Raw genomic sequence first — 12,557 nt, forward strand, 5'->3', positions numbered from 1 at the left:
CTTCAGAACATTAGTTTTAATTATTGTCTTGATCTTACCTGTTAACAAAAAAATGATTCTGTCACAATAACAAAACAATATGACGGACAATAAGTTGTTGAATATAGTTTCAGATTTCTTTCCTGTTTTTCCTTTGATTTTCTTTGTTTTTTTTTTTTTTCAGATGGGCAGTATTTTTGTTTTTTCTTAGAAAGTATTCCACACTGAATGTAGTCATACTTCTGAATTTTAAAGCCATTTAAGTAATGTGTTGTTATGGGCAGCTAGTCACCAACTTGATGCAATTAGATTTATCAGTCTTTGTTCTCAATTTGTTCAGTGCTGTTCAGTCCTTCAGTCGTGTCCGTCTCTTTGCAATGCCGTGGACTGCAGCATGCCAGGCTTCCCTATCCATCACCAACTCCCAGAGTTTGTTCATGCTCATGTCCATCAACTTGGTGATGCCATCCAAACATCTCATCCTGTCTTCCCCTTCTCTTCCTGCCTTCAGTCTTTCCTAACATCAGGGTCTTTTCCAATGAGTCAGTTCTTCCCATCAGGTGAGCAAATAATTGGAGCTTCAACTTCAGCATCAGTCCTTCCAGTGAATATTCAGGACTGATATTTTTTTAGGATGGACTGGTTTGATCTCATTGCAGTCCAAGGGACTCTCAAGAGTCTTCTCAAACACCATATTTCAAAGGGCATAAATGTGTGTCATTTTTCAGTGATGTCACATTCCCCCTATTGGGATTTAACCACTAGAACTGAATTTAAACAACAAGCAAAAATGAGGATTAAGTCACAGTGCCCCATCTAAACACACCTGGTAACAGGAGAGGCTCCTGTTCTATTCAAGGGACAGGCATGGATAGATCTTATGCAGGAATAGGCCCTGGGAGTCCTGGACGAGTCATTAAACACTATGGTCTTTACATTGGCTGCCATAGCTGCTTCATCTTCTTTGATTGGGAAGACATTTCAAAATTATTTTTTTGTATGTTTGGTTTGGCAGAGAAAATTTTTCATGACATAGAACCTATGGGGAAATTATATTGGAAATATATCCATTTATCTTCAGCAGTTAAATTTTGTTGGTTTGTATGTATGTGATGAACTTTCTTTATAAATAGAAAGGAAACATACATGTTCAGTATGCATTCAGTCTCTTTTTAAATCAACCAACATGAATTAAATTCCTCTCTGTCTGCACTTCACTCCCAACTCTAGGCCAGAAATAAAAACCTGCAGAGTGAAGGCTGCTTCCAGCACATTGCTGTGGAGATTTCGTTCCCACTGTTTTCTCCGGAAAAAAATTAGTTGCTAACATTAAAAAGAGTAGAATGTACATAGATATCCAAACTTCTGATTCTCTTGAAAACATGGCCAACTGGACTGCTTTCCAGCATGGTTGAAGTGGAGGACAGGCTGCTCCCAATGGTAAGGCCTGTGCTGCCCAGGGTTCAACATGGCCACCTAGTCCTGGTATCATTTCTCTTGCCTCCTGGGGCCATGAGTTTGTGAGAACTAGACTGCTAGCTCTCCTAAGATAAAGACTACTTTTGTCTTGATCAACTTTGACTTTGAAGCCTTTAACCCAGAACCCAGCACATAGTTCTTCCTTGTACGTTTGTTGGAAGATATAAAATATCTTGTGGATGCATATGACATTTCTTCCAGTACTGAAACCATGCAATGGAGTACTGCTCTGCCCTAAATCTTTGATGCAGACTGGCATCATAGGTGCCCCTGATGTCTGCCATTAGTCCACTACCTAAAGCCAGTTGTATGTCCCTGGGCTGTCCCTGAAGTCTTCACTTCGCCATTTGACAACTTATTCTCCTAGAAATCTCCTCTCCAACGAAGATAGCAATGCATATCTCATGAAGTGGCTAGGAAGATGACAAGAAACCACGAATATTGTGCATGACCCTTAGTATCCATTTTCATGATGTTCTTAGCAGTTTTTTTCTCCAAATAGGCAAGGTTCTCCATCTTCTTAGATGTCCATGCAGATCAGTTTGATTTTCCAACCAAGCTTCAAGGAAGCGATTACAGTTCAATTCTCTGTATTCTGAGAAGCTTCAAAGTCCACTCGCCAAGGACACTGATGACGGTAAAGATTTTATTGAGGACTTTGCGTTTTTTTTTAGACCTATTAGTGGCCTAAAGGGTTATACTAGGGCATGTCAGAGCATGTATACCTAGGGGCTCCTGATTACTACTACATGCTCAGAACCTGAACTTCCCTGAGTACTTGGAGCCAAAAAGAAGCATGAAGTGGCTTGTGATCCTTGGCCTGGTGGCCTTCTCAGATTGCATAGTCAAGTAAGTATGGAGACTGTAAGCCGCATCATCTTCCTTCTGTGATTTTTCTTTTCATCTGATTATTCTTCTACTCATCAGGTTTAGAAGGGAATGGAATATTTCCCTGACCATCTTAAAGTTCAGCCCTTACTTATTGATAAGTACCTTGCTATAGGAATTGCGGATCCCAAAGTCTTGGTGTAGATTTGCATAATTGCACACGTTTTGGGGTCCTGTCATGTCATGACCAATTGAAATTGGAACTCCTTGCAACTGTTCAGTGCACAGTCTGTGCAGATTCAGGTGTGGTCCTGTGGAATAGCGCTTTCCTACCTTTTATTCACCAGGTCCTCTCTGTTCCCGCTCTGCTTCCGTGTGTATATGTCTATGTCTGCATCTCAGTATCGCTGTCATTTGTCTCTCCATCTTTTTGGAAGTCTCTGTGAGTGTATTTCTCTCTGTGCTGTTTTCTTATTTTTTATTTGACTCATCCTTCCTTCTCGAGCCTCTACATTTCCTTAACTTGTTCCCTATCTCCTGTATTCTTCTTTCAACTCTCTGCTGTCTTTCAATTTGGAGAAAGATTGGGAGAGCTACTTATACACTGTTTTATATCTGACAAGCAGTGTGACCACAGCCATTTCACAAACCTCTTGCATTTCAAATTCCTCCCTTGTAAAAGAGGATAGGAATCCCCCTTCTACCTCCTTCCCTGACCTTCTATTAGAAGAATACAGTGGGATGGCAACAGCAGTGCTAATGGTTGTCATTGTTGAGTCTTCCTGTTTATCAGGTACCTTATATCCATCACTTCACCTATCCCCAAAATATTCTATTTGGAGGGTGGGAATTATTACATTCCACCATTTTACCGAGGGGAGTCTGAGACCTCACATGGTCATATGGCTTACCCAATATTACAGAACAGAATCTTTATTCAAACCTATGTCTTTATGGAATATGCTTAAAATTCTGATAACAAGGTGACTCATAAAAATGATTGGGAAATACACAGTGCCATTACAATGACAGCTATACCTTAACACTAACAGCTAATTGTAGCTTCTTTGTTTTCTTTGTCAAATGCTCGGTGAAAGAATACCTCTAACGAAAGTGAAGACCATGAGAAATGCCCTCAGTGAAAAGAACACACTGAACAATTTCCTGAAGGAACATGCTTACAGACTGTCCTGGATTTCTTCTCGTGCCTCAAATCTAACTATTCATCCCCTGAGGAACATCATGGATGTGAGTGTTTTTGGAGCATGGTGCTCCACAGCGCCCCCTGGTGCTCTAGCCTAGCACTGGGGCTCATCTGGAGGTGCCAGGTGGGATGTTGGGGTTGGGGCTCCTGCAGAAGGCAGAAACCCTGGGCAAAAGGGGCCCTACCCAGAGGAGAAGGCATATCATCCTCAACTCTTGTCTTGCTGACTGGGCCCAGAAATTACCAGGCGGCAGGTAAACATCCATTTCTGTGTCAAAGATGTGTCATTAGTTTGAGGGTGATTGTTTCTGCTGAGGAGAAGGAAATGGGAGCCCACTCCAGTGTTCTTACCTGGAGAATCTCAGGGACGAAGGAGCCTGGTGGGCTGCTGTCTACGGGGTTGCACAGAATCGGACACGACTGAAGCGACTTAGCAGCAGCAGCACTTCCTTCCGAAATAAAGGAGTCACTCAGCTACAGATGATGAGTGAACCATCTCTGATCAGAACGTAGAATCAACTGCAAAGCAATTGTGAATCACCAGGCAGAGGAATTCAGTTTCCACAGATGCAAGATCCACAGCAATAAAAAGTTACTGAACCTGTATTCTGTGTAAGGCCATAAGAATCTAACACAGTGGTTACTGTTTTTAGATTAGAAAAAGGGCTTATTTTGTCTTCAAGAATGACCATGCCAGCCTGAGAGATAGGCAAAGAGTAAATGCATGTCAAATGAAAGGATCACCTGTGTGGTGTTGATTGGATGTGGTCTGAGTTTAGAAGGAGTGGCTGGAGTTGATCAAGATGGACCTCCTGGAGTAGGGGGTGCTGAAGCTGGGTTTGAAGAGACTACAGAGCTTCTCAAATGAAGGCACCAGGACTTCCCTGGGTGTCCAGCGGTCCTGGAGGTCCAGTGGCTATGCTTCTGCCCTTCCAATGCAAGAGGTAACACTTCAATGCCTGGTCATAGAGTCAATATCCTTCTATACCATGTAGCACAGGAAAAAAAAATCAAATGCAAGCACCTCTGTGATCAAAGGCTGTGAGCTACACAGTGGTTGGAACGTATTCTCAACAGATATGTGACGCCAGAGGGAGGCAGCAGTGTGGGAATAGAGGATAGCCAGTTCTGCACTAACCCACTCCCTCTTCCCCTGTAGATGCTCTATGTGGGTAACATCACCATTGGAACACCCCCTCAGGAATTCCAGGTTGTCTTTGACACAGGCTCATCTGACTTGTGGGTGCCCTCCCTCTTTTGCAACAGCCCAGCCTGTTGTGAGTATAGACACCCAGTTTCTGGACCATCTTTCACTTGCCCTGCTGCTCTGTTTCCACCCTTGGCACCTGATGACACTCATCTCTTGTATCTGCAGCTACACAAGTTAGGTTCAGACATCTCGAGTCTTCCACCTTCCGGCCTACCCAAAAGACCTTCAGCATCGCCTATGGATCTGGGAGCATGAAGGGATTTCTTGCTTATGACACCATTCGGGTAACGTGTAAACAGAAACTGAGTCAAGACTGGCTAAGGAGTGACCACTGCTTGCAAAACAGATGCAGGACCACCTGGCAGGACCCTTCCTAGCCTGACTCCCATAGATATCAGCCATCTTATCCACAGGATCCTGACCCTGGGAAGGAGGTGCCCATGGTGACACACAAGCAAACAGATTAGCTAACCCAGAGAGAGGCTTGAGGTGTGGACTTGCAGCTCCTCTTCCCATGAGCAGTTCAAGGTTCATTTGCTGGGAGTAGAAGAGGGGTAAAAAGCACCCACTTTATATTCTCAGACTGTTCCAGGCACTTTCAGGTGATAACTGGTTTAATTCTGCAACAACCTCACACAGCAGTTACTCTGATTAGCTCATGAGCCATATGAGGAAACTGAGGTGCAGACCGCAAGGGCCTTGCTGAGGTCTCACATGTGGTAAGCGGTGGAGTTAGACTGGATTTTCAGGACTGAAGTTGCTGTGGGGTGCTTTGGGACAGGATAAAACTGATCTGGGGACCCTGGGGGCCGTCAATAGCTTCAGGTGTCCAGAGTGGAAAACTGGAAGCCAGAGATGTCAGGGGGCCTGATAAATGAGTTCTCACCCTAGAGGACCCTTGAGAGTCTAATAAACCTATGGCCTGCCTCCCCAAAGCACTTGAGTAGTTCCCTCTCTCTCTCTTTCTCTCTCATACACACTCACACAAATACACACATATCCCCAAAAGTGAATTTCCCAGGCAGCAAATTCATAGATACCTGCAAGCAAGATTGTGTTTTCAGCCTCTGTCTTCCTGGACAGATGCAGAATGCAGAGTACCTTACAGAGAATGCAGCCCATTCCTATCATTAGGTGATAGAGATGCCAGGGAAGGCTATCTTGCTCTAGATCCTTTTGTCCACAAGGGGGCACCAATGGGACCTGGCCTGACTCTGGCTTGCCCCACCTGTACAGAAGCCAGGAGGCCAATTTGACTCCCTCAGGTGGTGTTTTTCAAAGGGGCAGATGTTTTAAAATTCACAGCCTCTCACAAATAGAACCCAAATTCCCCTCCCAGCTTGGTCTAACCGTCTGAGGTCCACCAAGGACACAGCCCAGCCTCAATTCTTCTCTGAGGATCTAATGGCAATGCACCCCAGCCCAGTCCTAGCCCCACTTCACGTATCTGTAAGTGGCAACACTATTCTCTCCCACAGATTGGGGACCTTGTAAGTACTGACCAGCTGTTCGGTCTAAGCATTGCAGAATATGGGTGTGAGGGTGCACCTTTTGAAGGCATCTTGGGCTTGAACTACCCCAACATATCCGTCTTTGGAGGTATCCCCGTCTTTGACAACCTGAAGAATCAAAGTGCTATTTCTGAGCCTGTTTTTGCCTTCTACTTGAGCAAGTAAGTCTGAGATTGACAATCCCTTTCTCCAAATTAGCTGTAAGATGCTTTCAGCTGCACGAAAATTATAGAACACTTAGTAAAGAAGAATCCTGAGAGATAATCTAACCCAGGATAAATACAGCCCCAGGGCCCTACCTGGTTTCACTACCAGCTTTTCTAAATAACATTTTATTGGAACACAACCCTGCTCCTGGGCTCAAGTCAGTAACTTGGTCTCGGGGGATGAGTGAGGAGGAAGACAAATGGAAGGCACCAGGAAACAAGTTGGAGGAAAAGGCAAAAGGGTTTGCTTATAAATTTGATAAGGAAGGAAGGAGAAGGATGGTGGATAGCTTTCCTTCCTCATTAGCATTCCACTGGGAGCCCAGGACCAGCTACCAAATTTGCAGGAGCCAGTGAAAAATGAAAGTGTGGGACACAAAACAAATGTGTGGGACCCCTTGTTCAAGAAATATTAGTCATTTCAAGACAGGGAGAGCAGAGGTGCAGTCCCTTTTGAGTATGGGGCCCATTGGACAGTAGATATCACAGGCCAGTGGAGCCAGCTCTGGGTGAACTGAACCCACACCCTAGGAACTCCCAGGCCTTGATTTTCCTGAAAAATGAGAAGTTGGACAAGGAGAAAGGCAAAATACTTCTACACCCTGTCCTCTGAGGGTGTCTGAGCACTCAGGTCGTAGGAGGTCCAGGGCGCTTTCAGAAGACATAGTGGGTGGAGCCCAGCCAGGTGACTCAGCTTCTAACCTCCTCTGTGCCACTCATTAGCCAGTAACCGACCTCAGTCTGGATGTCAGTCGCTCCTAGCCTCGATTTCTGCATCTGTACATGGGGACCTTATTAGGGCCTAAGGGGTGGAAGAGCACGGCTCTCTGACAGTGCTACTGTTACTGTCCTCAAGGGTCCCCCTCTCCTCTCTCTACAGAAACAAGTGGGAGGGCAGTGTGGTGATGTTTGGTGGGGTGGATAAATCCTACTACCAGGGAGCGCTCAACTGGGTGCCATTGATCCAAGCGGGTGACTGGAGTGTACACATGGACTGGTAAGCTTCTCCCTCTGAGCGTCAGCCCAGGTGATGCTCCCGCTACTGTACATGGACACAGGCAGACACACACAAATGCATTCTCAGAAATATAGTCACACAGACATATACACCACCCACAACGACACAGATGGACACATAGACACAAGAAAGCACACAAGCAGACATATAAACAGAGACACATATAAACATGCACAGCTAGTCACAGACACACAAGCACACACACAGAGACACAAAAAAACACACATACAGAAACACACAAGCACATAGATATGCAAATAACCCATGGGTTCCTAATCCCCAGGCCTCCTGACCAGGGCTCTGACCAGGGTCCTGAAAGGGTCCAGGGAGGTCTGTGCCCCTGGGAGAGGGCTGCACCCACTGCCCTGTGAGGCGGGAGCATGGTTAGAGGTCTCTTCAGCGTGGTGAACAGAGGCTCAGGGAGGATTTCTCCAGCCTAACAGAGTTGTGATAAGATGACTAGCTCTCCAGGGCTCCCTGGGACCAAGGAAGTTCTCAGTACAGATAAATGTCTGTTTACAAAGAGGGACAGTCTTGAGAAAATGGGGAAAACTGTTCTCCTCAGGGAGAAGTTACCCAGCAGTGGAGAGAGGTTGGCTGCAGTCTTAAGACGTGAAAGCAACTAATGAAAAAGACACCCCATGTACCTGGGCACACAGTGGGGCAGGGGCTATAACAGAGAATCCGGAAGGTGGGATCCAGGAGGGACCTGAGGACCAGAGGCATAATTGATAGGATTCTGTGTGATACGCTCAGACAAAAGCTGACCTGTGCTTTGGAGTTTCCGTGGGCTAGTCATGTATTTCCTGGCCAGGGACTGAGGGTCTGAGCTGGTTGTAGGAGCAGTGCTGGGAGACACCCTCTCCAGAGGAGCCCCTCTCTCCCACCACTATGAGGATCTGCTGCCCCTGTGAGTCTCCATCTTCGCTCTGTGTGTGACCCGTTATTTGTTCCCCCAGATACAGCTCTCTGATGTTTCTCATTATTTTCACAGTCTTCATTCACTCACTAAACAGACAAGCACTGTGCATCCACTGTGTGCCAGGCACTTTAGGGAGGCAACAAGAATAAAACTCGCCCTCACATCTAAGAAGGCAGATACATAAGAAATGATACACACACATAGTGAATTGTGACTGTGGTACATGCTAGATATTAGGAAGGGTCTACAGAGTGTGTCAAGATAGGAGACCGACAAACACCGGGGAAAAGATTCCCCTGAATCCGTGACAATTAAGCTGGAATCTGGAAGATGAGAAGAAATTAGCTAGTCAAAGGGGAGGGGGCTCCTCTGGGAAGGAAGACCAGCTTGTGTCAAGGTGCAAAAGAGCCTGGTGTATTCAAGTACTGCATTCAAGGATGTTATGGAAGGTGCCGTGTCAAGAGCAAAGGAAAGAGGGCAAGAGACAAAGGGCTGTTTAGGGGACAGTCAGGAAGGGGGAAGCTCTGGGGAGACTCAGAGTGACCTTGATGCCTACTTTTTCCACTGTCCATAAGCATCTCCATGAAAAGAAAGGTTATTGCTTGTTCTGGCGGCTGCGAGGCCATTGTGGACACCGGGACATCACTGATCCTTGGCCCAACAAGACTGGTCAATAACATCCAGAAGCTCATTGGCGCCACGCCACGGGGTTCCAAGGTGAAGGGTCATGCCCCAGGGTCACTCCCAGTCTCCACACACAAGAAGCATCTCCAGGGCCAACTTCTCTCCCTCTCTCTCTAACAGCACTACGTTTCATGTTTTGCGGTCAGTACCCTGCCCTCTATTATCTTCATCATCAACGGCATCAACCATCCAGTGCCAGGTCAAGCCTACATCCGCAAGGTGAGGGGAGAACCCTGCGGGGTGGTTCTCAAATAGGAACTTGCAGTAACCCTTGGGCTGCTGCTTGGAGGAGCGCGCCCTCTGCAGGCCATCTCGCACTATTGCAGATGCTGCTGATCCCTGTGGCTGGGCCAGAGCCTCACACAAACCAACCACTTGAGAGTAAAGGGCCGTCTGGGACACTGATCGTCCTGAAATAAAAGTGGAGACGCCACACCATACTGGCATGGAGGGAGTCACAGGAGAGGGGAACACTGAGGTCCTCAGTGTTCAAAGAGCTTCAATTCAGCCCGAACTCTCAGATGGATGAACACGGATAGTCGGCTCTAGCAGTCCCTGAAATAGGCCATGTTACAAGGAGAATGGCTGGGGAGAGTCCCAGTGTGCTGTCTCACCATAGGGATTAACAGTCTCCCTTCCCTTCAAGCAGTTTTCCTGGTTTGGATGATAAATTACAAGGTCACCCTCGTTCTCGGCTGCATCTTCCCCTTGCTCTGGCCAGGTGCCCCCTTTGTGAGTTGAGGCACCTGATCCCTCTGTGGGGAGGTTGGATGCTAAGGTGACTACAGTGTGTGCAGTGACTGCTCAGCCCCGGCACAGGGTAGAGGCGTCATGTCAGCTCCCTGAAGGAGTTCAGAACAGGCTGATGGGCTCAAAGAAGACTTTGAGGAAGAGAGGGAATTTCAGGAATTCTAAACCACAAACTCATGAAGTCATATGCAGGGTTGCTTGGTTCTAGGCAAAACTGCCCTGGATTCCATGCAAATGGCATCCCAAGGTGCTCTGCACTGGGCACTGGGGACTTACTAGGGGTGATGAGGCCTACGGACTGACCGGCGGGGATGGGGAACCAGAGTATGTTACCGAACAAGCCTGGAGTGGCCAAAGAGGGTGAGTGTGGGCTGAAGGAGGCTTCCCAGAGTTCCTGAGTTAAGTCTTCAAGAACGTGTTGTGGGCACTGCTCTATTTAAGATGGATAACCCACAATGAGTTACTGTGTAGCACAGGGAACTCCGCTCAGTTATATGACAGCCAGGAGGAGAGGGGTACCTTTGGGGCCAGGATACATAGATACATATGGTTGACCCCGTTTACTGTCCACCTGAAATTCAGAATATTGTTAATCAGCTATACTCCAATACAAAATAAAGTTTTTTTAATAAAGTACGGATTGTGGGGACACAGGAGGAGAACCGGCATTCTCTGCAGAGAAAACAAGGAGCTGGAGTCAGAAGGAAAGAAACAGGGACTGAGGAGAACTTGGACACTCTTGTTCTTTTCTAAAAGTTTTATTGACGTGTGGCTAATGTTCAGTGTTGCATAAAGTTTAGCTGCAGAGCAACGTGACTCAGTCATACACATACAGAAATGTATATTCTTTTTCTTATTCTTTTCCATGCGGTTGATCTCTGGATGTTGAATATAGTTCCTTACGCTCTACAGTAGGGCTTTGTTGTTTTTCATTCCTCTGCTTCCCCAGCTCCCAGTCCTCCCCTCCCCCACACCCTTCCTCATGGCCAGCCCTTTTTGGTTGTGGATGAACTCTCACATCCCCTGCTAATGAGAAAATCCCTTGATACTTACCAAAAGAGGGAAATAAAACCAAGAATTGTGCTGGATCTGGATATCAGTGGGAGTTGCAGGTAAGGGCTCATGCTGACTGGTGTGTGTCTCTGACTCCCACAGGATTCTAGAGGCCACTGCTGTACCACCTTTAAAGAGAACAGACTGAGGACACTTACAGAGACCTGGATCCTGGGTGACGTCTTCCTGAGGCTGTATTTCTCAGTCTTTGATCAAGGAAATGACAGGATTGGCCTGGCACGGGCAGTGTAAATGCTTGAAGTGGCTCAGGAATCAGTAAGGCCGCTCTGAGCAAACACTACCTCACACTGAGGGCACTCCTGCCCAGGATGCTGGTGAACTGTATTTGGTGGTCTGCACACCCTATTCTCAGTAAAGAATAAAACGTTTCACTTGTAATGGTGCTGAAACAAATGGGTGCCTCTGTTTGTGTCTGGGAGGTATACAAGATCAGCAAGGATCTAGAACAAAGTCTGAATCTGAGTTGAGAGGAGGCAACTCCAACTTGCTTCAAGGAATAGGGAAACTCATTGAAATGATTGTGGGAATCCATGACACAAGACTCAGAGCAAATACAAAGATCTCAGTGACGACCCAAGAAATCAGAAGTCATTAATTCTCTCTCACCCTCGCTCATTCCCTTTGCTCTTCTTTGATGGTCTTAGCCTGACAACTTTCTTCCTTAAGGCTTCTACACCGAGAGAGGGAATCCAAGCTGCTTGCCCTAGGGTTTTATATCCTGAGGTCATCTCCAATAAGGAAAGGAAAGATTGCAGACATCAGAGTTCAAGGGTGTACTCTGAATGACCCACCTCACATCACATGTACAGCCCCAGATCAGTCATCCTGCAGGGCCATGGGGTGCTATGATTGGCTTTACATGGTCTTGTGGCCCTGCCCCAGCAGCACACATGATTGTCAATTTCCACTTTTGCAGTGGAAGCATCAATTCTTTTCACCTGGAGGCCCTCAATAGATGCCTCAGCTGAGACAGCAGGGGTCAGAGGTTGATTTCCTTTCAGATGGACTGGTTTGATCTCCTTGTTGTATAAGGGACTCTCAAAAATATTCTCAAGCACCACAGTTCAAAAGCTCAATTTTTTGCCATTCACCCTTTCTTATGGTCCAGATTGCACATCTGTACATGATTACTGAAAAAATCATAGCTTTGACACTACAGCCCTCTGTAGCAAAGTGAGTCTCTGCTTTTTAATACACTGTCCAGGTTTTTCATAGCTTTTATTCCTTCCAAGGAGCAAGTATCTTTTAATTTTTTGGCTGCAGTCAAGGTCCATAGTGATTTTGGAGCCCAAGAAAATAGAATCTGCCATTGTTTCCGCTTTTCCCTCATCTATATGCCATGAAGTGGTGGGACTGGATGCCATGAATGTTGAGTATCTTTTTGTGAACAGTTTTTTGAATGTTGAGTTTAAGCTAGTTTTTTCATCTCCTCTCCTCATCAAGAGGCTCTTTAGTTCTTCTTTGCTTTCTGCTATTAAGGTAGTGCCATCTTAATATCCATGGATGTTAATACTTCTCCCATCAATCTTGATTCCAGCTTGGAATTTATCCAGACCTGCATATCAAATGATGTATCCTACATATAAGTTAAATAACCAGAGTAACAATTATGCCTTGTCAAGCTCCTTTCCAAATTTTAAATCTTTCAGTTGTTCCGTGTCTGATTCTAACTGCTGATTTTTGACCTACATA

General features: G+C 46.1%; 1 protein-coding gene across 1 annotated transcript; it reads left to right on the top strand.

Annotated features, from left to right (window-relative positions):
* The first annotated feature begins 2,207 nt into the window (after nt 1–2,207).
* Nucleotides 2,208–11,096, top strand: LOC129548903 (pregnancy-associated glycoprotein 1-like). The gene is made up of 9 exons (XM_088832095.1): nt 2,208–2,307; nt 3,384–3,534; nt 4,650–4,767; nt 4,866–4,984; nt 6,179–6,372; nt 7,298–7,414; nt 8,933–9,074; nt 9,162–9,260; nt 10,947–11,096. The coding sequence occupies exons 1-9, from the start codon at nt 2,255–2,257 to the stop codon at nt 11,094–11,096; spliced, it is 1,143 nt and encodes a 380-aa protein (XP_088688221.1). The 5' UTR covers nt 2,208–2,254.
* Nucleotides 11,097–12,557: the final 1,461 nt, after the last annotated feature.

This window comes from Moschus berezovskii, chromosome 25, assembly GCF_049115385.1.
Source record: "Moschus berezovskii isolate FMDL1 chromosome 25, NW_MosBer_1.0, whole genome shotgun sequence".
Classification (NCBI taxonomy): Eukaryota; Metazoa; Chordata; class Mammalia; order Artiodactyla; family Moschidae; genus Moschus; species Moschus berezovskii.